The 26,012-nt window shown below is 37.6% G+C and overlaps 1 protein-coding gene across 10 annotated transcripts in view; it reads left to right on the top strand.

Annotated features, from left to right (window-relative positions):
- Nucleotides 1–26,012, top strand: part of LOC103030631 (dedicator of cytokinesis protein 7-like) — a 108,275-nt gene that overhangs the window by 3,171 nt on the left and 79,092 nt on the right. For all 10 annotated transcript variants that reach the window (XR_007438133.1, XR_007438136.1, XR_007438131.1 and 7 more), the window contains exons 2-11: nucleotides 9,504–9,591; nucleotides 11,551–11,726; nucleotides 14,687–14,755; nucleotides 15,713–15,839; nucleotides 16,400–16,612; nucleotides 18,538–18,623; nucleotides 19,969–20,035; nucleotides 20,246–20,395; nucleotides 21,910–21,990; nucleotides 24,367–24,523. Coding sequence is in view for 4 of the 10 variants with exons in the window: in XM_049475630.1 (XP_049331587.1) it covers nucleotides 9,504–9,591; nucleotides 11,551–11,726; nucleotides 14,687–14,755; nucleotides 15,713–15,839; nucleotides 16,400–16,612; nucleotides 18,538–18,623; nucleotides 19,969–20,035; nucleotides 20,246–20,395; nucleotides 21,910–21,990; nucleotides 24,367–24,523 (1,214 nt within the window). In the remaining 6 variants the exon portion in view is untranslated. The remainder of the gene's footprint in view (nucleotides 1–9,503; nucleotides 9,592–11,550; nucleotides 11,727–14,686; nucleotides 14,756–15,712; nucleotides 15,840–16,399; nucleotides 16,613–18,537; nucleotides 18,624–19,968; nucleotides 20,036–20,245; nucleotides 20,396–21,909; nucleotides 21,991–24,366; nucleotides 24,524–26,012) is intronic.

The raw sequence follows: 26,012 nt of genomic DNA, 5'->3' as shown, positions 1-26,012 counted from the left end.
ATGTTTACATGAACTTGAGTAATCTCAGAGGTTAAATGAGTCAGAAAACCAGTTTTTCCCAGAGCCAATAAACTCACAGAATACGTTATTAGTCTATGTCACATAATTTTATTCTCCTGTTGTGTATATATATATAGGTAGTGAAATATCTTCAATAACTTCTATATAATCTGCTTATTATACCAAAACTCCTGTTCACTTTAATTTATCTAGAACAGTCAGTAGCTACCTATATTAATCTCAGAGTAAGACGCAACGTAAATGTCATGTAAAAAAGAGAACTTAACGTTGTGGCTTATTTAACACATTGTGTCGCACTATGATTTATTTATTATTTAATATATTGTTTAACACCTTCAGTTTAATTTTCAATACCATGCTCTGTTTTCACTCATTCACAGACTGACACATCCCAGAATTCTGTGGAATACTCCGGTTAAAATTATACACATACACCGAGACATCACAGAATTCTCCGGTTAGGAGTATACACATGCACTGAGAAATCCCAGAATACTCTGGTTAAGAGTATATATAGGAAACAGTTAAGAGAGCACTTCAGTTTCTGAATCAGGTTCTCTGATTTTGCTATTTATAGGTATATATTTGAGTAAAACGAACATTGTTGTTTTATTCTATAAACTACAGATAATAAACAAAAAGTCATTTAGAGCATTTAATGGCAGAAAATGAGCAATTGCTAAAATAAAAAAAAAGATGCAGAGCTTTCAGACCTCAAATAATGCAAAGAAATCAAGTTCATATTCATAAAGTTTTAAGAGTTCAGAAATAATCAATATTTGGTGGAATAATCCTGGTTTTTAATCACAGTTTTAATTTCATGCATCTTAGCATCATGTTCTCCTCCTCCACCAGTCTTACACACTGCTTTTGGATAACTTTATGCTGCTTTACTCCTGGTGTAAAAATTCAAGCAGTTCAGTTTGGTGGTTTGGTGGTTTGTGATCATCCATCTTCCTCTTGATTATATTCCAGAGGTTTTCAATTTGGTAAAATCAAAGAAACTCATCATTTTTTAAGTGCTCTCTCTTAATTTTAATTGTTTCCAGAGCTGTGTATATGCACTAAGAATTAGCAGAATACTCTGGTTAAGAGTATATATACATGCACTTAGAAATCGGATTAGTAAGATAAAATCCAGCTTTCTTTTTCAGTTCTCTGATCTAAGAGAACTGAAATCTCAGTATGCTGCTTAGGTGGCTACTTCAGTAAAGAGATAACGGCAGTGATCAGGTTATAAATGGATTTCTGAGTGCATGCAGACTCACTCAGTATAATAACCCGGCTGATCTGAGCTCAGTATCTGAGGAGGCTGTTGTGAGGCAGATCTGAGCAGTAAAGCCATGCAGGTGAATACATTCCTCCTTTAGATTACATCTCACAGCATATCCTTCTTTTTGGAGTTAGTTTTTTACCCATTTCCTGCATTGTGTACGCTTCATTAGTGCAGCTCTGTATGTTAAACCACAGTGAAATTCCCCTTTTTGCTGTGTAGACCTGTCATAATAATGAGATTATTATTATTATTCGGGTTTGTACGGTCATGAAAAGCCTGGAAAAGTCATGGAATTTGAAAAAAGCAATTTCCAGGCCTGGACAAGTTTTGGAAAAATAAAAATACTCATAAGGTTTTGGACAAATCATGGAAATTTGCTCTACAAATGTTTTCAATTATTAGCACAGAAGTTATTTTGAGCTAACAAATACATCATATCAGTTAGTTAAGTAATTTAGCTCTACACAATATATCTCTCAGGGATTTGACACACATTTTACTATTGAATATTCTGTGTCAGCATTAATTAAATAATTGTTTTTTTAATCAAATAAATGCATAGGTGTTTTAAAAATCACGTGATCATGAAAATTTGCTCTAAAAACATGGAAAAGTCATGAAAATGTCATGGAAATGTACTGTTTAAAAAGTGTATGAACCCTGATTATTGGTCTGATACTGTTTGGCCGATACTTTTGCAGAAATAATTGCGATAAACTAATATTTTTGTAATGCTTTACAACCATTCATGTCACTGACATTATTGTAACATAAAAACATTATAATGCAGTTATACACTTTTTAAATTGCTATGCTGGGCGATATATTAAAATAAAATATCGCAATATTCTTATATAACAAATAAATAAAGTGTAAAATATGAAAATCGTACTCATTTAGAGGTTTCTGACAGAAACAAATGTCCATCTACCTAAATTATTTCTGGCAGCTTGTCAATTATTACATAAAATTATCACATTTTAAATATATCGCTTTAAAACAAATTAATAATAACTACCCATCCCTATTACTTCCTATTAGAGGTGGGCGATATGGTCCTAAAATAATATCACAATATTTCATTATTTTTTTTGCGATAACGATACTCTTGAGGACATGACAAAACACTGAATTAAGAAAAATACATTTCAAGTATACACTACTGCAACAAAAAAAATCATTTTACTATTGCATACAATGTGATATGGCACCCCCTAACTAAAATATTAAAAAAGATAATCATTTTATTCTAATTTTTTAAAAGAAGTCAATGATCCAGAATTATTAGTCATGATACTAATAATAATGCACTCATAATATCTCCATATATCCAGGATTAAAGTAAAATAAATGATACTTGACAGATATAATCTCTAGTAGTCTCTAGGAAATATATATTGGGAAATAAGAACAGTGTGATTTTTTTGTTGTTGTTGATAAAAATAGTAAAAAAAGTAGAACCCTGATGTGATAATTAGGGGTGGATGATATGACACCATATTTCAGAATCAGAATCAGAATCGGGCTTTATTGGCCAAGTATGCTCACACATACAAGGAATTTGTGTTTGGTTTCAGTAGCTCACAGTGCACAATAATTGACAATAACATTACAGAAGTAAAACATTTACTCACATAAACACACGCACACACATACAAACATACCTGTAACCTAACTTTACGTGTGCAGAGTTGTATATTTACAGTAAAGTGCTGAGTGCAGCAGTAAGGACACTGGTGCAGTCTGAATAAATAATTAAGTTAAACTGAGTTAAATAAGGCATATAAATATGAGAACAGAAGAATTACTTGCAGAGACAGTACAGTGTGTTGTAGCCACTATCACCAGATTAATAAAGTGCAGTACAGAGGGTGAACAGAGTGAGAGGGATGACATGGATATGGATGTATGTAACAGTCTTGTGTGGATGTAACAGACTGTATCATGGATGTTATATTGTAGTGTTCAGCTATTCATGAGAGTGATGGCGTGTGGGAAGAAGCTTCTCTGTAGTCTGGTGGTCTTGATCTTCAGTTGGCTAAAACGCCGTCCTGAGGGGAGACGCTGGAACAGGTGGTGTCCAGGGTGTGACGCATCAGAGACAATGTTCTCTGCTCTTTTCCTGGTTCTGGAGGTGTGTAGATCTGGCAGGGTGGGTAGCTTCACACCGATGGTCCTCTCTGCAGACCTGATGATGCGCTGCAGTCGGTGGATATCATGTTTGGAAGCTGAGCTGCCCCACACTGTGATGGATGTGGTGAGGACAGACTCAATGGTGGCGGTGTAGAACTGCACCATCAACTCCTGGGGCAGGTTGAACTTCCTCAGCAGACGCAGGAAGTACAGTCTCTGCTGGGCTTTCTTGATGATGGTGCTGATGTTGCAGTCCCATTTCAGGTCCTTGGAGATTGTTGTACCAAGGAACTTGTAGGAATCCACAGCCATCACAGTACTGTTGAGGATGGTGAGTGCTGGAAGGGTTGGGGGGCTTCTCCTGAAGTCCACTCTCATCTCCACTGTTTTTGCTGTGTTCAGCTCCAGGTTGTTGTAGTTGCTCCAGAGCACCACCTGCTCAACAACCCGTCTGTAAGCAGACTCGTCACTGTCCCGGATCAGACCAATGACTGTCAAATCGTCTGCAAACTTCAGGATTTTGACTGAGGGGTCTGTGGAGGTACACTCGTTTGTGTAGAGTGAGAAGAGCAGAGGGGAGAGAACACAACCTTGTGGAGCTCCTGTGCTGATGGTCCTGGTTCCTGAGGTGATCTTTCCCAGCCTCACCTGCTGCTCTCTGCCAGTGAGGAAGCTGGTAATCCACTGGCAGGTGGAGGCTGGCACGCTGAGTCGGGTCAGTTTGGTGTGTAGATGTCCAGGGATGATCGTATTGAAGGCAGAGCTGAAGTCCAAGAACAGAACTCTTGCGTATGTGCTAGGACGGTCGAGGTGCTGGAGGATGTGATGAAGACCCATGTTCACTGCATCGTCCACCGACCTGTTGGCTCGATAAGCAGGGTATAATATTTCAGGGTATAATATCAATAATCACCATATTCAAAAATGTTGGCGATATTATTGAGTATGATTCGATATGGCGATACACCCCTATTTTCTTTTGTTAAGAATATTTTGATTTTAACATACATTTTAACCAAATAAAGTCAAAGTTTGCTAAAAAAAAAAACATAGTGAGCAATACTATGATCATCAAAAATAATCAAGGTTACGTCCATGTATTGTGTGATATATCGATAATATAATTATTGTAACAGTCCTATCACTGTGTGATCTATGATCTATATAATCTGATCTGCTGCTGTATTATAAATTATAAATCTTATTCTTCATAGCAGTGTTTGTTTTTAATCACCTTCAGCAATGTTCACCTATCCTCCTCTGTCCATCAGTGAGGCGAGCTGCATTGTTGTAATGCAGGATACAGGAAAGGGCTGCGGTCGTCCGGTTCTTTTACTGCTAAAGCAGAGCAGCTTTCCTTTTCCTCTCTGAAAGCGGGAAATGGACTTCCACTGAATATCCAGCATTTTTGCACAGATATATTGCTGTATTTGAGGAAAATAGGTCAGAATCATAGTGAAAAAAGTTGTATTTTGATAAAAGCACTATAGGACTCTGTGGGCGTGGCCTAAGCTTTTGTTCTTAATGGCATTATTTATTTCCCCTTACATTACTTTTACTTTTATACTTTAAGTAGTTTTTAAACCAGGACTTTTAAACCAGTACTCTTTTACTTAAATAGTAAAAAGTTAATAGAGTTGATGCTTCAACTTATTTTAAAAACAGTAGTATCTATACTTCTACCTGCAATGTAATAAATGGAGATACTTTTCACACCGTTGGTTATGCCTGTGTTGAGTTGGTTCTGAATGTGACAGGACGTGTTCATGAGTTAATGTTTTATGTCTGTAGGTCAGAAGCTCTGGCTCTCTCTCTCGGGAGTGTTATCACCCAGCTGTTTACAGCTGTTTACATTAGCCTTTAGCAGTGCGGTTCAGTAAGTGAGACGCTCCATCAGACGCCTGCTGACTTAAAGTTCATTTCCCAGTATTTCCCTGAGAGATCGGCCCTCATCCGGTCCACAGCCCGGCCCTTCACTCCGCCGGGTTCACTGGGATTAGAACAGATCTTTATAGATTGAGGAATAATCTCATAATAAATAATAGTATCCAGGGAAAATGATTCAATTTAAGGCTTTGATTTTACTACAGAAAATATGCAGTGAACAGCTGGGTGATTATTCCGGTCACAATAATTACAGTATTGAGTTATCGTACAATAAATGTTCATGAGAATGGGGGTATTGTGTATTATGTTCATTTAGCTCTGTCCGGTTGGGATTATTTTCTCAGGGGGTTCTGGGGTAATTTTCTCTTTTATGTTTTTTTTTATCCTCTGTGATTTTATTCCCGTCCAGAACGATCATGTAGGTGTTTTTCTCAGACGTCCTCTGAGAAAAGTACAGGATGAATTATCTACTGTTTTTCTCTGAACTCCGTGCTCCTCCGGTAATTTTAGTCCCGTCCGGACGCACATCTCTGAGTTTCGTCTCCTCGCCTTTAATAAAATAGATATTTGTCCACTGCCGCGCACCATAATTACACTTTGGACGCGCCACGGTTTCCACAGAGATCCAAGTTAAAAACACAACAGCGAGTGGAAATGGAGGAGCTACTGAACGCTGTGATGTCATGTGACTGAGAAAAAATGCCTCATAGAAAACTCACAGCTCCTCCTGTTTTTTTTTATTTCAGTCCAGATGCAGGAGTTTTATCACTGAGTAGAAGTGTGAAATATTTTTTTACACAGACGGCCCCCTAAGAATATAATAATCTGGTGCACATTTATAACAGTGAACAGTATTTTAGCCAGTCATGCTAAATGACCAACACTTTTCAAACTATGATTAATTACAAGTTTGTTGTCATTAAAGGATATAATTGCTTAGTTATGCTATTCTATTATTGTGTAGTCAGTGGCAATTTGTTGGTCTTAAAATGACAGTAATATTGTTTATTGCAATAATTTCTGAAAAGATATATTGTATATCTAACACTAATAGTTAAAGGAATGCAGGGTTTTCTGCAAAAAAATGATCAATCAAGTTAGTTAATTAGTTAATTTGTTGTTTAATAGATTCCTTACCTAGATAGCGCTGCAGGAAACCCTGGAGTAGTTTGGTGAAAATCAAATTTTCATGATTTGTAACTGCATTCGTTTTACTACAGGAAAGAATAGCAGTATGGCACAAGCACAAGTAACCAAAGAAATATACAAATTTGAGTATTTTCCTTATTAGAAATGATGATATCCACTATATTGCACAGTTTAAGGTGTAGTTTTAATGTTTTATGGCCATTTTCTTCATAACAATCCCGAAAGAAATAGTTAGTCTCAGTAGCTTTCCCGTTCCACCTTAAATGATGCAACAGACAGTAGAGGTTGTGGTATTTAAAGTGGAACAATTTTTAAATCTAATATAAAATAAAAGCTGATAAAAAAATATTTTCAGCTCCCAATCACAGAGGAATTAAGAAATTGACAATAATAATTAATTGCTGCACCTTCTGCCCCCAATCTGAAGACGTACAATAAAATACACTCTGAAGTTAACTAGTTATCCAGGAGCAGCAGTTAGGTTGCTGAACTTTTCTTTTATTAGGGAGATAATTTCACCTCTTCCTCTTATAACTCTATTCCAAGGGAAAGGGTTACACTGCAAAACAAGGGGTACGATACAAAAGAGAAATGGGGCTGGGTCGTGGTCTTGTGGCTCCAGTCAAAATGTGTAAATTAAATTTGTGTGAAGTATTATTTTAAGATAAAAAGTGTGTGTCTGGTATTGTAACATTCGCAATAATATCGCCAACATTTTTGAATATGGTGAACAATATTTAATATACCATGAAATATGGCAAGATATCACCCACCCCTAATTATCACACCAGGGTTCTACTTTGTTACAGTTTTTATCAAAAGAAAAATTTACACTGTTCTCATTTCCCATTATATATCTACTAGAGACAGATTATATCTGATCAGTATCATTTTGTTTTATTTTAATCCTGGATATATGGAGATATATGGAGTGCATCATCATTAGTACTATGACATTGGATGACTGGATCATTGAGTTCTGTTACAAATCTGGTAAAATTCTTGTATTTTTTTAATATCTAAAATGTATATAATAAAGGATTTTTTGCTTTTTGTTGCAGTAGTTTATTCCTAAAATATTTTGTTTTTATGTAATGTTTTGTCAAATCGCTAAGAGTATCATTATTGCGAAAATACCATGAAATATCGTGATATTATTTTAGGGCCATATCGCCCACCACTAATAGTGTTGGGTAACTTTTTGTGTGTGTGTGTGTGTGTGTGTTTGTGTGTGTGTGTGTGTTTGTTTGTTTGTGTGTGTGTGTGTGTGTGTGTGTGTGTGTGTGTGTGTGTGTGTGTGTGTGTGTGTGTGTGTGTGTGTGTGTGTGTGTGTGTGTGTGTGTGTGTGTGTGTGCGCGCACTGTGTTCCTATACAGAACAGTCAGTATTTAAGGAGAGACAGCCAGGGTTTATCACAGGGAGTGTCAAAGGGGAAATCTGGCAGCTGTGTGTGTTTGTGTGAGTGTTAGGGTGTGTGTGTGTGAGGCAGTGTGTGTGAGTGTGTATGGGTGTGTGTGTGAGGCAGTGTGAGGCAGTGTGTGTGAGTGTGTATGGGTGTGTAGAAGTTTGTAAAGGGGAGCAGCTGCAGGCTCAGTCTCTGAAAGGCTGAGGAGGGTTCAGGGGTTGCTGTGGCTTTGTTGGGGGTCGGGCCGGTTCTTTATCTGTTGGGCAGTGAATGGGCAGGGTGGTGGCATGGTGCCCGTTTTCTGCCCCTCAAAAGCCTCTCAGCTCTCAGCCTCTTTCAGAATCGCTGCTGCTGCTGCTGCGTCTGGATCAGTCTGATCTCTCAGCAGATCCTCCAGTGTTTGGACCTTAATCGCTGGTAGATGTGTTTAAGTTACGTTCACACAGCAGGTAAAAGTGGCCCAAATCCGATTATCTTTTCTGTTAAATATGATACAGGTGTGTCTTTTTTATGACCCTGTAAACAACAAAAAACACACAAAATCTGGCATTTTAAATTTAGTTTTGGTCACTTTAATATGTGGTACTTTTACGTCAAACAAAAGGAAAAACAGCATCCCAACAGTGAAGCATGGTGGTGGTAGGGTCATGTTGTTGTCTCACCACAGGAATTGTAGTACACACCCACTCACAAACTCATTATACAACATAACCTTTATTCACTTTAAATTTACTCCTACTTACAGTTACACTGGAGCACCATTAAGACTTTTAGCACACTTTTCACATACAATACTTCACATACATACATGTACATCCTATTCTCTATATGTTAATAGCAATATATGCATACAACACATAATATAAGAGAGCACTTAAAAATTATGAGTTTCTTTGATTTTACCAAATTGAAAACCTCTGGAATATAATCAAGAGGAAGATGGATGATCACAAACCATCAAACCACCAAACTGAACTGCTTGAATTTTTACACCAGGAGTAAAGCAGCATAAAGTTATCCAAAAGCAGTGTGTAAGACTGGTGGTGGAGAACATGATGCCATTCCACCAAATATTGATTATTTCTGAACTCTTAAAACTTTATGAATATGAACTTGTTTTCTTTGCATTATTTAACTGTGATAGAAGCTTGAAACTATTTGAAAGTTCTCGCCACGGACAGTAGGTACAGCTCCCTCACTCAGACGAAGTCTGCGGGCTAATCCTGCCGTGTACTGCCTGAAGTTCTCAACCAACAGAACAAAATTGAAGTATTTCTTTAACTGATCTAGTGGAGCCATGGTGGTTCTGTGCAGGTTTCCTTATTGTGACATCACAATAAGGGAGGAGCCAAACAGCTTATAGAACCAAATTGTTCATGACATCAAACTCTTGGGGTTTGAGGTGTTTTATATGGGTGGATACACAAGTGAATATGCAAAGACATGCAACAAAAAAAAATGTTTTTAATATATTTCTTTATTTCTTTCTTTCTCTGTCTCTTTTATTCTTTCTCTCTCTTTCTTTCTGTCTTTCTTTCTATTTCTTTCATTCTCTTACTTTCTGTCTTTCTTTATCTGTATCTTTCTTTGCTTCTCTCTCTCTCTCTCTCTCTCTCTCTCTCTCTCTCTCAGGACGGTAGCTGCGGAGGTCAGGAAGCAGGTCTCTCGGGAGTATGGCTCTCCACAGCTGTCCAAAAAGCGAGGCGTAGCCAATCAGCAGGTGAGTTTCTGCTGATTCTGCTGTACCTGAGCTGTACCTGGGCTGTAAGGGGGCGTGGCCTGTGTGAGGAGAGGGGTGGAGTCTGAAGGATCATGGGGAGTGTTTGGTTTGGGATACAGGCTGGATAAAGAGAGGTTTCAGGAGAATAATCTGATACTGTGGATCGTGGTTTTGAGACGCTGCTGGCGGCGCTCTGCAGGATCCTGTCCTTTAACTCCTCCAGCCTCCGTCCCCCTCCCCCTGTGACAATACTAACGCCGGGGACTGTATGAACAGTAGCAGGAAGGGGAAGTGGTCATTATCAGAAACCACAATCGCTTTCCCTTCAGTCCACAGCAGTCTCACTACCCGTACACTACCCTCAGTCTCACAGATTCACCACTGAAGGGCTTTATTCTGATTTATGGGTCGATATGGATCATTTCCAGCTAAATTTATTATTATAGCACCAAACAAAACGATTAAAGTACTTTAATAAAGTCGGGTTTAGCAGTTCAGTGTATCGTTTCAGCATCGCCATCACAATTTGTTTTCTACATAATAAATAAATGTGAAGTTTATTTTCACTCGGGAAAAACATTTGAGGGTGACCCTCATTTACAATGTTGCTGAGCATTTTTAACATCAAAGGGATTCAAAACATTTAATAATAATTTAGAAACAATGAGAAATAAAATTGTAAAAAATAATAAAAAATAATAAAAAGTACTAATTTTAAATCAACATTATCAAAATCAAAATGATAAAATATCATTAAAAAAAAACAGATTTGACACAAAAAGTAAGAAATGTATAAAATATAAAATAAGTAAATAGATAATAGTAAAAGTAAAATAAAATGTTAAAAAATATAGGAAGTGATTAAATGATAAATAGAACTAAGAACAATAATGAAAATATAAAACATTAAAATAAAATAAAAATGTGTTCCTTATGAAGGAACACATAAGTTATCATGTTCAAAACATGTTCATTACACAAAATCACTCTAACGTAAAGATAAAGATCTCTCCAGCTCTATTCCTACCAGTTTCAGCCCCTTTCAGAATGAGCCATTTAAGGGCTCTGTCTCTTTTATGCAAATAAGCTGTCACTGCTGTAGCAGCTTGTGCTAAATTGCAAAACACAAACAAGCTAGTTCATGCGTTCAACTCTTTGAAAGTTTTTGAAACTACGGTATTTGAAAGTTCGTACATCTCCCTAATCTGCTGACCTGCCACAGACAGTAGTTACAGATCCCTCCCTCAGAAGAAGTCTGCTGGTTAATCCTGCTGTGTACTGCTTGAGGTTCTTCACACCTGACACCAAACCAAACTGTTTTAGCTGTTTAAGGAATCATGTAGTAACTTAAAAGTGTTAAACCAACCATACATACTCTGTGAAGAAGTATTTAGATGCTCTTAACTGGGGAGCTGTTTGTTAACTTGTGGTTTCTGAGGCTGGAAACTCTGATAAACTTATCCTGTACAACAGAGGAAACTCTCGGGCGGTCCTGATGAGTGCCAGTTCCATCATTATAATGTTTTTGATTGTCTTTGCCGCGACTGCACCTGAGAAAACTTTATTAAAAGTTCTTGAAATTGACTTTTAGATTGACTGATCTAAAAAAAATGTAAAGTATTTTTTTCTTTATTTAGTTGAGTAGTTGTTGCTTCTCATAATCTGGATTCGAACATTACTCAAATATTCACTATTCACTGTATACCTGTAACTCTACCTCTTCACTACTTTACTTTAACTGATGCTCTCAAACACTTTATTAAGAGACAAGAAATTCAAGTAATTAACTCTTGATGAGTTCAGCACAGCTGTTAACTGAGAGCCTGAGTTCCAGGCTAAGCAAGTATTATTTAATTTACACTGCAGAACATTTTAAATTAATAAAAAACACTGAATTTAAGGTGTGTATAAGCTTTTTTGTCTCTTCTGACCTGGTTTACCTGTGTGTGTGTGCTGCAGGTGCCCCTGACGGAGGTGGTGGAGCCGGTGGATTATGAGGAATATGTGAGTAGCCACGCCCCCAGCCCTGAGCCTGGACCTCTCAGACAGCTGATGGAGTTCCCTAATGATGATCTGGAGCTCCTCCTGCAGGAGAGGGAGTGTACTACACTGGAGCCTGCCCTGCCGGAGGAAGAGTGAGTATATATCAGGGTACCCGCGGGTCCTTACAAAGTCTAAAACTGTCTGAAATTTAATTTAACATATTAAAGGTGTAAAAATGTCTTAAAATATCTGCAATTTTAGGAGAGGAGGCATTAAATAATGTCTGAGGAAAAGTGAGGAATGTGAAAAATGTATGCAAGTTGCATGTTTAAATAACCATGAAATAAAAACAAGATTGACTGCAAAGCACTAAAATATAATCACAAGCTTTTTTTTTTTTTTTTTTTTTTTTTACTTTTTATTCATAACTACTACATTTTATTAAATTTAAGCTAATTTTAGTGTACATAAGCATGTGAATGCTTTATTAATTGATGTGCCCTTCAAGCCAGTTAAAATGTCTATCAATTTTATTTTATGTTTTAGTCTTCTTATTATTCTTATATTCTATTAATTATTAACATAGTCTAAAAATGCATATAGAGATCTAGAGAACATGCTGATTATTCTGCCAGTGCTTTGGGGAAAATGCAGTTTATTTATTTTTATAGTGCTGGGCGGTATATCAGTAAATCCAGGATACCAGAGGAGAAATTAAAACCGGTGTGCATTTTTCACGTACTGCCATACCACTAGAGGCAGTGCGAAGCGTCAGGTAGAACAGCACCACCAAAGAAGCAGATATAGCTTGCTAGCAAACACCATCCGGTTAGCATAAAAAGCTAACATACTGAAGTAATGGTAGCTCAGCTCTGTGGAGTCAAACACTCATCTAGTGCTGTCCTGCCTGAAGAGAAATGAGAACAACACTTTATCTGAGAAGCTCCTGTTGCTGTTCCTCACTTTGAGTTTTTTTTATCCCAGTAAAATAGAAAAACAACAGCAAACAGCAATTTTTTACTCAATAAAGAGACGAATGGAATTACGCAGTCAATCCACAGCTCTAAAAAAGTTCTTCTAGTCCCCAGACGAGCCTAAAATGGGTCCTGGGTACAGAATCATTTATTCAGCACAAGAGACAAAACTCCCTAAATCCCTGGATTTTTTAGGCACCAAAAAAGAGCAGTAACTTTAAACTTTTTAAATATATTAACACTGTAGCTTGAAGGATAGTGCACACTGATAATGCACACTGAACTGAGTGTGTTTGTTAACTGGAGAAAGAAGGGAATTGTGGCTGATTTTAATACTGTAATAACATATTGTAGTTGATATTAAATCTATTTTAGGTCATTGTAGTGTTTAAAATTAAAAATATTCAGTTTTGTAAAGAAACCCGTGTTAAAGTTGTTGGCGTAGCTCTTTCTTAGGTGTATTGTTTTCATTCTTCATTATTTTTTCTGCTAATGCAGTCTGAATTCTTCATATACAGTATTCCAGGGGTATCCAAACTTTTTTTGTTGGGGGCCAGAAGGAGAAATATATTTGAAGTCACGGGCCACAGACTCTGTAATAAAACAAATAATGAAATATACCACTTTAAATAATACATTTTCCTGATTATTTCATTTACACACCATTTTACTTGACTTACTATCTTTATCTTTGACAGTGTTGTGTAAACTAAGGTTTTTCAAATTGATGTTTAATTTCATGATATCTCTTAATATTAAACTCCTTAATTACGGTAACTTTAAGACTCTTTGGCCTGTTTTTCTGTGCTAGAAATGCGCACTCTCTCCGCTTTTAGACTCTTTGCCCCGTTTTTCTGCACTAGAAATGCGCACTCTCTCCGCTTTTAGACTCTTTGGCCTGTTTTTCTGTGCTAGAAATGCGCACTCTCTCCGCTTTTAGACTCTTTGGCCTGTTTTTCTGCACTAGAAATGTGCACTCTCTCCGCTTTTAGACTCTTTGCCCCGTTTTTCTGCACTAGAAATGCGCACCCTCTCCGCTTTTAGACTCTTTGGCCCGTTTTTCTGCACTAGAAATGCGCACTCTCTCCGCTTTTAGACTCTTTGGCCCGTTTTTCTGCACTAGAAATGCGCACTCTCTCCGCTTTTAGACTCTTTGCCCCGTTTTTCTGCACTAGAAATGCGCACTCTCTCCGCTTTTAGACTCTTTGCCCCGTTTTTCTGCACTAGAAATGCGCACTCTCTCCGCTTTTAGACTCTTTGGCCTGTTTCTGACACCTAGCGTTCAAACTTTGAATCTCACATTATAAAAACCTGCTTAACAGCGGGCAAATTTCATTCTATTTCTAAAATACCTCGCGGGCCGCTCCAAAAAAGGAAACGGGCCGCAAATGGCCCGCGGGCCGTAGTTTGGACGCCCCTGATATATTGTGTAATTTCGTGTATAAAAGAAAATCAAATAGTAATCAAAAACTTAATTTAAAGCCTTAGAGTTTTATATTATATTTACTCCAACAATAGAGTAAGTCACAATCCTATAATAAAGCCCAGTCATGCAAAAACAAGAACATAAATATAATAGTAACAATAATAATACCGTGATATACATACAGGACACTTTTACCTGCTATGTGAACAGCCTATATATCATGATAACCTATCTGTCTGTCTGTCTGTCTATATGGCTGTCTATCTATCTTTATGTATTGATCTCTGTGTCTATCTGTCTTACACAGAATTCGAGAGTATTGTAATATTGCAGTATTGTAAGCAAGGCATTTTTTTTAATCAAATTTAAGAAAAAATTCTCTAAAAAAACACTAACACTGAGTAAAAGAAAAAACAAAACACTAGTTGTCCAATCAGAACAGTGAGTATAAAAAGGTATTATTATACTCTTATCAGTATTGGAATGTGAAATATCACAATACTTTATCACATCAATATTATCTTATAACTAATTGAAAACTCTCTCACACACTTGTATCACCTGTATAATCCTGAAAGCCCTGTGCTGTTTCCTCTTCAGGTGAGCAGGTAATCTCCTGATTAAGGATTAGCTATGCTGTGATGAGTATTACGGCTGTATTAAAGAGATTATAATCAGATCAGATCTGACGCTCTGTTGTTTTGCGCTGCAGCACGCTGGATCCCAGAGTCCGAGATGCGCTGGGGGCGTACACAGACGACTGGCTCATCATTCAGAGGAAGTAAGTAATATTCTCCAACAGTTTGTTAGGTGCTAAAACCATTGTAGTTAAAGGAGCTAGTGCAGTAGAGTCAGTTAAATACTTTTTACTGTTTAAATATTACTACATATGTGTAAATAAGGGTGTTACAAATAAACACACTATCTGAATTATGTGTTTTGTAATACTGAATAAATAAAAAAATGAAAAAAATAAAAACCTGACTGTGGCCAAATAATGTGAGATAATAATGAGAGAAATCTCTGCAATAAGTTCAGCTGCACTCTGAACTCATTCCTAGCTTTTTTAGATAATACTCATTTAAGGATTAAATTAATACTTACGCGAAGAGATCCTCTGTTACGCGTCCATACCACATGAGGCATTTAAAAGCTGGAAGATATTTAACTTAAAAACCTTAAAATCCGCTGATATTTCCTGAATTATTATCACATGATCTGTTAAGAGGCTTTGAGGAACTTACATTTACGCTGGGTTGAGTATAGAGTCGACTTTAATCAAGTGAATCGGGTCAGGAATCGAGTGCAGACTGGAATCAATGATTCTAAACATTGTCTGGAGGTGGGGTTTTGAACTGGTGTGAACATAAACACAGCGGTGGGGAAACTCAGAGACGACACAGAGCTCTCCTCAGACACTGGATTATACTACAGAACTGAAAACTAAAGAGAAATAAAGCTGTAAACCAGCCACAAAACAACAGTAGCATTTCTTTTTTTAGACGTATGTATGCTTTATGGTGATCTGTTCAGGAATTCTTGAGTTATTAAGCTGAGAATACGAGCAGGTGAGGTTTTTGTGAGAAACGTGTTGTCTGGTGCTGATTGGATTAAAGTAACGCTACTAAATATACATTTCGAACCGTTTTTGTTGGAAATCTTCGATTTTTTTTCTGAACACCGAGTGCTCAGCACTCACCTGTGTGAAAGTTTAACGATGTTCTGATCCGGTTCTCAGGTATCAGCGCTACAGCACCATGCAGACTCCTCACAACACCGAGCGACAGCGCGAGAAACAGAGAGGCCTGATCAAGCAGACCTTCGAACTGGACGAAGCTGCTGCTGCTGAACGACAGGAGGATCAGGTGTGGATTATATCACCATACTGTGTTTCTGTGATACTCGATATATCTTAATACAATTCCCTATGATACTTCACAGCATCTGTGACACTGAAGTGAATAAAATACTCCTAAATTATTAAATACCAGGAATTATGGATTTACTGGTGTTTCAGTTTCACACAATTCAGCATCCAGTACGAAACAACAAAGTGCAGCATAGCTTTACTTTACTGTCTCTTTAACGCACATATACTTATTGCAGCTAATTCAGTGACTGACATTGCAATATTTTATTTCTGAAGTGTGCATCATCCCTGTCAAATGAAAAATGGGTATTTCCAAAACGGCAACTTTACAAAAAAGAGAGACTAAAAGAGTTAACTATCTTAACTTTCAATTGAAAGTCAATGTAAAAGTTTATTTCAGATCATTTTGGAGAATGAATTTTGATCAGTTCATTCAAAAGACACCAGAGTTCTCCTTTAATAATTCATGTGTTTTCGAAGACAGATAGATGGATGGATGGATAGATGGATGTTTTTTCTAAATAAAATATTGTGATGATGTATGGGTGTGTGCAGGATGACTCTAAGAGGAGGTCGGTGTCTCTGGACGACACGCCGCGGGGAAGCTGGGCCTCCAGTATCTTCGATCTGAAGAACTCGTCTCCGGACGCTCTGCTCCCGTCTCTGCTGGAGCGCACGGCTGCGGAGGACATGGACCGCCGCAATACAGAGAACCGCCAGCAGGGGCGCCACCCGGACCTGCTGGGGCTTTACCCCGCACCAGACGAGGTGAGGCAGGAGCACACCCTCTTTTCTTCAGTGACCAATCATCATCAGTCTTTAAACCACATCATTAGCGGTTAAGATTAGCTTGTAACGTTATTGTATTACACTTATTATAGTATTTCACAGGTTGCTATATATGTGTGTGATTTAAATTCTATAGGAATTGGAATGGAGTGGAGACCTGCGCAAGTGCAGCAGCCAGAACAGGACAAAAATAATCGTTTTTTGGGGTTATTGATCCAACCTTAGTATCAGTAGTTATTTTAGCCGTATTTTTTGCTATTATTAGGCGCACTATTAATGAACATCTATTTTCTGATCAATTAGCGACACTAGTAAGGATGCCTACATCGAAGTAAGCAAGGGTGTCGCCATCTTTCCCTTCTAATAGTGAAGCTAGGGGAAGCACCTAAATAAACAAAAATAAATAAATAAATATATATATATATATATAAGTCAAACAAGCGTTTATTTGGGCGAGTAGTGCGATCCTGTTTATTTGTAGTAAGCTTGCAGTGAAGTTTCTCAAGCTCTAAGGCTGGGTGCAGCAGCATTAGCATTAGCCGCTAACCACAGTGCTACACTGTGGAACCCTGAGTGTTCTGGTAAGCCAGGCTACTATTAGCTAGCAGTTTATCCTACGTAGCTTGTTTTAACATGGTAAACACGCAGACTACAGTCTGATATACTCACCTCTGAGCATGGTAAAAGGGCTAGCACTGCGGTTAGCGGCTAATGCTAATGCTGCTGCACCCAGCCTTAGAAAGAGAAACTTCACTGGAAACTCACCCTTATAAATCTGTACTTCAGTGGAGTGTCTTTACTGTTCTTTAATACCTGACTGATAGAATTCATACATAAGGAGCACCGGATTGCAAGACACACTGACCGTTTTGGGGTAAATTAAAGGATTTTTAGATATATTTTTTAGCAATATCACCAAGCCCGAACTCAGATAGTTGTGAGTTTGATGTGCCATCTTGTGTAGCCAGCCAGAAAGATAAAATTAGTTTTGGCTATCATGTATATCGTATATTTCACACTATAATGCGCTCTTATAATCGTTTAATCTTCCCAAAAATCATCAGAGCTCTTTATAATCTGGTGTTCCTTATGTATGAATTCTACCAGTCAGGTATTAAGGAGCAGTAAAGCCACTCCACTGAAGTACAGAGTTATACAGGAGTTTCAGTTTAGTTCTCCAGCACTGAGACTGGAGCAGCATTAGCATTAGCTGCTAACCACGCTAGCTAATATCTCCCTGGCTTACATAAATCTGTAAGTAAACTGCAGTGCTTTACTCACCCAAATAAACAGTTTTCAGGAGATAAATCTGTGTAGATTAACATCCAGCACTTGTTTAACTAGAAGGAAATGTTTTTTCTAACAGTTTTGTTTACTTAACTTAACCACCCAGTGGCAGCGAGACCCCTGTTCCTTACTAGTATCTCATAATACGCCTTATCCTGCCCGGCTTATAGTGCGAATAATATGGTATATAACATTATCAGAGTGTAGCAATTGGGTCTGTAAATCTGAATATAACAGTGTAACTAAAGAGAGAGAGCCAGAAGGTAGCATAGACACAGAGATGCCCTGAAACAGCCAGTCTTCTTTACAGTGTGTTAAACCTATCAATAACTGTCAGAATAACGACAGAAACCCCTCCCCTATAACAGTCCCACAAGATTACTGTTTAATAACTCTTTCTGAGAATCCTGCAGTGCTGATGTGCCCGTCCTGTACCCGGCGTTAACCACCCGTTACCGTCTCCACCTCCACCGCCTCTGCCACGCTATAGCTGTGTACACACTGCTCTGCTGCCTGTGTCAACGTTTCCATGCCACTGTTGCTGTGGAGCTCGCTGTCTCACACTGTGTGTGTGTGTGTGTGTGTGTGTGTGTGTGTGTGTGTGTGTGTGTGTTCAGGATGAGGCCGTGGAGAGGTGCTCAGTCCCAGAGGTGCCCAGAGAACACACAGGACAGAGAATCATGGTCAAATGTCTTTCCCTAAAGTGAGTCCAAATACCATCAAATCCAACCCACCATACACCAGATCACTCCTCCAGTTTCTGAATCAGTTTCTCTGATTTTGCTATTTATAGGTTTATGTTTGAGTAAAATGAACATTGTTGTTTTATTCTATAAACTACAGACAACATTTCTCCCAAATTACAAATAAAAATATTCTCATTTAGAGCATTTATTTACAGAAAATGAGAAATGACTGAAATAACAAAAAAGATGCAGAGCTTTCAGACCTCAAATAATGCAAAGAAAACAAGTTCATATTCATAAAGTTTTAAGAGTTCAGAAATAATCAATATTTGGTGGAATAACCCTGATTGGTTTTTAATCACAGTTTTTTTTTCATGCATCTTGTCATCATGTTCTCCTCCACCAGTCTTACACACTGCTTTTGGATAACTTTATGCTGCTTTACTCCTGGTGTAAAAATTCAAGCAGTTCAGTTTGGTGGTTTGATGGTTTGTGATCATCCATCTTCCTCTTGATTATATTCCAGAGGTTTTAATTTGGTAAAATCAAAGAAACTCATCATTTTTAGGAAGTCTCTTATTTTTTTTTCAAGAGCTACAGTACATTGTGATGTAAAATTCTTGTTCTACATTTTAGTATTTTGTAGTTTTTTGTGACATTACATTATTTTTATGTTACATAATGTTTAATATTATATTTTGTCTGGGTAAATTACTGTTGTTTTTATTCAATGTTTGAAACTGTAATACTTGCATGATGGAAAATTTTACATTTATTTTGTTACAGTAGTATATTGTTGAAATTATTATACATTTATTTATGTATGTTAATTTATTTTAAAAAAATTCCCATCGTTGACGCAAAATATTTAAAAGATTTTATTATTATTATTTATTTGTTTATTTTTTAAGGCACAACTGCCCACTATACTTCCTGATTTTTTTTTTCTGGGTTTATAGTCGTGAAAAATCTGGAAAAGTCATGGAATTTAAAAATAGCAATTTCCAGGCCTGTATAAGTTTTGGAAAAATAAAAATACCCAGAAAGTTTTGTAAAAGTCATGGAAATTTGCTCTGCAAATCTTTGTGTTTCAGTTTATTGAAGGAGAAAGTCTATTTTGAGCTACAAATATGTTGGCTTAAGGTTAATTCAGTAATTTAGCACTGAATTTACACAATGGCGCTCACAGGATGTCTTTTAGACCTACTATAATCAATTTTAATTATAGTGTTAGTTGAATTTTGGTTTTATTGTCCATGTCTTCACTGATGTTTTAAAAATCGCCTTGAAGGCCTGGAAAAATCATGAAAAACATGGAAATTTCTTGGTTAAAAAGTGTATGAACCCTGTTTTCTGTTCCAGGTTTGAAATTGAGATTGAGCCGATATTTGGGACGCTGGCGCTGTATGACGTGAAGGAGAAGAAGAAGGTCTCTGCATGTCTATTTCTTGTGTTCATATTTAAAAAGCTTAAAGTGGAATTAAAATAAAAAACATAGTTGCTAAATAATTGCTAAAATGATCTACACACTTATTCCAGATAAATTTTATTTGATGTATAAATATGGTCTCTAATAACATCTCATCATCTCTCCCGTCCTTCATGTCCTCCCGTCCTTTTGTCCCCCCGCTCTTCCCAGATCTCAGAGAACTTCCACTTTGACCTGAACTCAGATCAGACGAAGGGCCTGCTGCGCCCCCACACCCCCCACACGGCCATCTCCACCCTCACCCGCTCCGCCATCTTCTCCATCACCTACCCCTCTCCCGACATCTTCCTGGTCATCAAGGTACCGCCACCAGGGGGCGCCGGCCCGCCGCGGCTGAGGAACCTGTGTTCAGTGTTCACAGGCCTGCGTTAGCTCTGTTAAATTACTGACAATTAGCAATAATTTATTAAAAAACTCTTAATTATTCAGTTTAACTGAGAGTTACGTGATCATGAGACCTTATTTACAGAGTGTAGGAGTGCTTTTAGGGTTAGTGCTGTAGATAAAACTAAACTAAACTCCTTTAAATGTGAGTTTTCTGCTTTTATAGCAGCTTTTAAATACCATATAACTAATTCTAACATGGTTTCTAGAACACAAGGTAAACTACAAGTTATGTACAATTGTTTTTGTGTTGTTTACAGTGCTCTGATCAATTAGTTTTTACCTACTTACAGTTTTCTGTTTTTGCTTTTTTATCATACTTACGTTTTTCAGATCAGGAAACACACTTTAATATCAGACAAATATAACCTGAGTAAATATACAGTAAATAAACAGCTTTTAAATGGAGATTTTATTTATTAATGGACAAAATGTATAAATTAACATTTGATAAATCACATTTTTTTAAAAGCCGAATTGAGTTTCACAATCTAAAACCAGGCCTGGTTCAAGAAATCACTTAAAGAATAAAAAAGATCTTATTTAAAAGCAGCACATTATTATTATTATTATTGAACCTCCTTCTGAAAAAAATCCAACAACAGATGAGAAAAAACAAAGTTATTGATCATCTATCAGTCTGGAAAAGATTATAAACTCATTTATTTCTAAAGCTTTGAGACTCCAGAGAACCACAGTGATTCACTATTATTCACTAATGAAGAAAAAAAAAACATGGGACACTGGTGAACCTTCCCAGGAGTGACCGGCCGACCGAACAAAATTACTCCAAAAGTGCATGAAAAACTCATCCAGGAGATCCATAAAAAAGAACCCAGAACAACTAAAGAACTGCAGGATCTCACTCACCTCAGTTAAGATCAGTGTTAATAATTCAATAATAAGAAAGATTCTGCTGTTTACCAGAAAATCCTGAAGGAGAATCAGATCCGTCCATCTGTTCTATACTGATCTCAAGCTCAGGAGTACTTTACTTGGGTTCTGCAGCAGGACAATGACCCAAATCACACAAACAACAAGTTCACTGTCTCTGAATGGATTAATAAAGTAAATGAAGGTTTTGGAGGGTCTATTTAAAGTCTGATTGAGATGCTGTGGATGTTTATGCTGGAAAATCCTCTGATGAGTCTGAATTAAAACTGTAATTCTGTAAAGAAGAGTGGAACTAAACTAGATTTTGTCCCTTAATAAATATAATTATTATATATTATATAACTGCTTTTTATTTTTACTCAGTTTATCATTGTCTGGTATTAAAATGTGTTGGATAATCTTAAAATATAAGAGAATCTTAAAGTATAAGAGAAATATGTAGAGTTAAATACTTTTTCATGCTACTGCTGGTTAAGGTGTGTGTGGTGGGTGTGTGTGTGTGTAATACAGTGTAAATGTGTGTGTGTGTATTACAGCTGGAGAAAGTGCTGCAGCAGGGGGATATCGGGGAGTGCTGTGAGCCGTATATGGTTATGAAGGAGTCTGACTCTACTAAGGTAAGTGTTTGTGTGTGTGTGTGTGTGTTTGTGTGTGTGTGTGTGTGTGTGTGTGTGTGAGTGTGTGTTAGGAGTGGAAATATCGATTTTAATTGTTAATAAATTTCTTCTTTTATGCTGGATTTGTTTTTCCTCTTTGCATTTTTACAATTATTGCATTTAGTTGACGTTCTTATCCAGAGTGACTTAAAACATTATTCCTATTGTCGACATTAAATATCTTTGCTTTGTCTGAGTGGTCTAGTGGTCTAAAACAGTGGTTCCCAACCTATGGGTCGCCAAAGATCCACGATGGGTCGCGAAGCCCTCTTGATTTTAAGGGGTTTAATTTTAATACTATATATAGTCTAGGGTAAGCAAAATTCGCCGCGCTGCGCTGCGCTCTCTCTGTCTCTCCGGCAGCGCGAGGCTGAATATAATAATATAATAATATAAGAATATAAAACTCAGTTTAGTTAAATAAATGAAAATGAGTGAGGGCCTGTAAAGTTAATCAATTATTGTCCAATATTTGGACAGGTTGAGGTTTTGGTGAGCTGTTTTACTGATTTGAAACTGAAACTGAAACTGATATTATTCTTTTTTTTTTGTTTGTTTTTATTTTATATAAATTATTTTTTATTCATTTTAAATAGTTGTATTATTTTATTGATCTAATTATTTTTTTCTTCATAAGATAAAATTCCTTATGTTTTATGTATCATTTTTTCCTTTTTTACGTGTTTATTTTATTCATCTATAGTAAATGTCAGTTTTTATTTGTCATTTCTAACCCCACCCCCCCCCACCCCAACCCAATTATACACTTACATCTTTTACATTTGGGGGGGGGGGGGGGGGTTATGTTGGGTCACCAAAGCTTACAATGGTAAAAATATGGGTCCCTGAAGAAAAAGGTTGGGAACCACTGGTCTAAAACACTGCCACTCAGATGATCTGGAGATAGCTGGTTAGAATCATGCAGCTTGCAATCAGCTGCCAGAGCTCCGGGAGAGCACAGTTGTTCTTGCTCTCTCTGTGTGGGTACAGTACAGTAGATGGCGCTCTTCTCTTTCCCCTCATCACTCCTAGGGTGATGTGGATCAGCACAAGGTTGCGTCTGTGAGCTGATGTATCAGAACCGAGTCGCTGCGCTTTCCTCCGAGCGTTAGCGCTGTGATGCTACTCGGCAAAAAGGTTCAAAAAGAGGCGGAGATTAACTTCACATTCCTGGTGTTTGAGCATCACTAGTGATGGGGGATGTACAGCTGAGTAGCAGCTGAATGGGTGGTACAGTTGGTCAGATAAATTGGGAGAAAAGGGGGATAGGTAGGTGTTTAGATGTTTAGAACAGTTCTGTTTACACTAGTTAAAATTAAAATCCACCCTGGGGTTTTGTTCCAACTGCCTGGGCGGCTCTGCTGTGGCTCAACCAACAAAACGCTGGGTGCATTTTTACTTTCTGGACCTGGACTACCCACCTGTGTGTAAGTAACTATAGGTTTAAATAGGATCTCCGGTGGATTTGGTGTTTTACAGCAGAGACTCTAAAACTAGATAAATGGCTGAACTGCACTTAGCAGGGCATTATTACACATGTCTTTAGTTTAAAACCTCTTTAAAAACTGTTGTTCGTCTCGCTGCCTCCTGGTGTCGCAGTGCTGTTAGCCAATCAGAGGCGACATGTTTGCACGTATGAATAGAGACCACAACTAGACATTTTAAAATAAATGCAAGCGAGATGCATCTAATAATCGATTATGATTTTTAATTCTTGCGTAAGAAAAAGCAACATTTAAAGCAACAGTTAACTTAACATTTTATAATATATTTTTTTTAATTATACACGAATATTAAGCAAATATGTAGGAAATATAAGGAAGTATGAAAATCACTGCAACATTAAAGAGTGAAAATTGGATTAAAACAGTAATTCAATTAATCTGATTAATTCAGTTTAGCTCTCAGCAGTAGTGTACGTGGATGAGTACCTGTAGACCCCTGCAGGTCTGTAAGTATCTGAGTGTTTACCTGTAGATTGGACGTGCTGGTCGTGCAGGTACAGGGCATACGTGCATCAGATACAGCTGGCATAAATGTCTGATACTGTCCCATGATTTCTCAATTTCTGAACTGCTGCAATATTTGCTATTCTTGGGTGAAGCGAGCGAAGTCCAGTAAACTCGGGGAAAGTCTGCGCTGTAGAGAACCGGACTGTGAAAGATGCAGCCTGTTGGTTTTGGCCGTAAACTGATGGATTTCAACAGGAGGCTCGTCTCCATTTTTGTCTCTTTATCTGTCTGTCTGATTGTCTGATTGTGTGTGTGTGTGTGTGTGTGTGTGTGTGTGTGTGTGTGTGTGTGTGTGTGTGTGTGTGTGTGTGTGTTTTATACGCAGCATAAGGAGAAGCTGGAGAAGCTGAAGGCCCAGGCGGAGCAGTACTGCAGCAGGCTGGGTCGGTTCCGAATGCCCTTCGCCTGGACGGCCATCCACCTCCTCAACATCGTCAGCAGTGTCGGGGGCCTGGAGCGCTCCGACTCCGATTCAGACACAGGTTATTAAATCATCATCATAATAATAATATTTGCTGTAGAAAAAGATGAATCTGTATGAAATTTGGAGTGCACATATAAACCATGTATTACGGTATCTGCATGCGCTGCAGAGCGGAGCTGGGGGAGAAAGCTGCGCTCGCTTTTCCTGCAGAGACTGAACATGGAAAACAAATGCAAAAAGTGTTTTACAGCTCAAAAAACACAGTATATCCTATTCACACTTCTACTCTTTAGTGATAAAACTCCTGCATCCGGACTGCAATTAAAAAAAACAGGAGGACCAGTGAGTTTTTAATTTTTTTTTTTAAACATATATCCTATAGCAAAAAACTAACAAAAAAAAAAAAACAATAAGGCTACGCACTGCATACTTATAAAACCGAAATAGACAGAGAACAATAACGAAACATTTTAAATGACTTTCGTCTACTCTAATACAATTAACAATGTTTTAAAATAGAAAATACTTTCTGAACAACCTTTTTTTATTTTAATTTTAAGCCGACACACGTCTTACTATCCACATCTAACTTGAAGTAGCTCCGTACCTCTTACCTCTCTTCGCATTGAGCTACAGTTAGCTGAGCTGATGTATTACAGTAGCAATGTGCCCAGCGGAGCTGGGGGAGAAAGCTGCGCTCGCTTTTCCTGCAGAGACTGAACATGGAAAAGAAACGCAAGAGTTTTAAAGCTCGAAAAACAAATATAAATTGTATTTTTCTCACTATAAAGCTCTATCCGGATTTATCTGGGATTATATTCTCCAAGTCTGTGAAAAATATTTTACACTTCTACTCTTTAGTGATAAAACTCCTGCATCCGGACTGCGATGGGAAAAAAAAACTTTTTTTAGGCTTTTTTCTCGGTCACAAGACATCGCGGCGTTCAGTAGCTCCTCCATTTCCACTCGCTGTTGCATTTTTTTTCCTGTGGATCTCTGTGGAAACCGTGGCGCGTCCAAAGTGTACAGTAATTACGGTGCGCGGCAATGAACAAATATCTATTTTATTAAAGGCGAGGAGACAAAACTCAGAGATGTGCGTCCGGACGGGACTAAAATTACCGGAGGAGCACGGAGTTCAGAGAAAAACAGTAGATAATTCAGCCTGTAATTTTCTCAGAGGACGTCTGAGAAAAACACCTACATGATAGTTCTGGACGGGAATAAAATCACAGAGGATAAAAAAACATAAGAGAAAATTACCCCAGAAACCCCATGAGAAAATAATTCTATAAAGATAGGGCATGAGACGCAGGTAAAATTCTTTAATTTTTTTCCAAAAATCATCAGAGCTCCTTATAATCCGGTGCTCCTTATGTATGAATTCTATCAGTCAGGTATTAAGGAGCAGTAAAGTCACTCCACTGAAGTACAGATTTATACAGGAGTTTCAGTTTAGTTCTCTAGCAGTATTTAGCATTAGCCGCTAACCACGCTAAGCGCTAACTCTTTCCCCGTTTAGAGGTGAGCATATCAGACAGCAGCCT

This window comes from Astyanax mexicanus, chromosome 3 (assembly GCF_023375975.1).
Source record: "Astyanax mexicanus isolate ESR-SI-001 chromosome 3, AstMex3_surface, whole genome shotgun sequence".
Taxonomy (NCBI): domain Eukaryota; kingdom Metazoa; phylum Chordata; class Actinopteri; order Characiformes; family Acestrorhamphidae; genus Astyanax; species Astyanax mexicanus.
The sequence above is the reverse complement of the archived record's forward strand: the minus strand, read 5'-3'. Positions and strand labels throughout refer to the sequence as shown.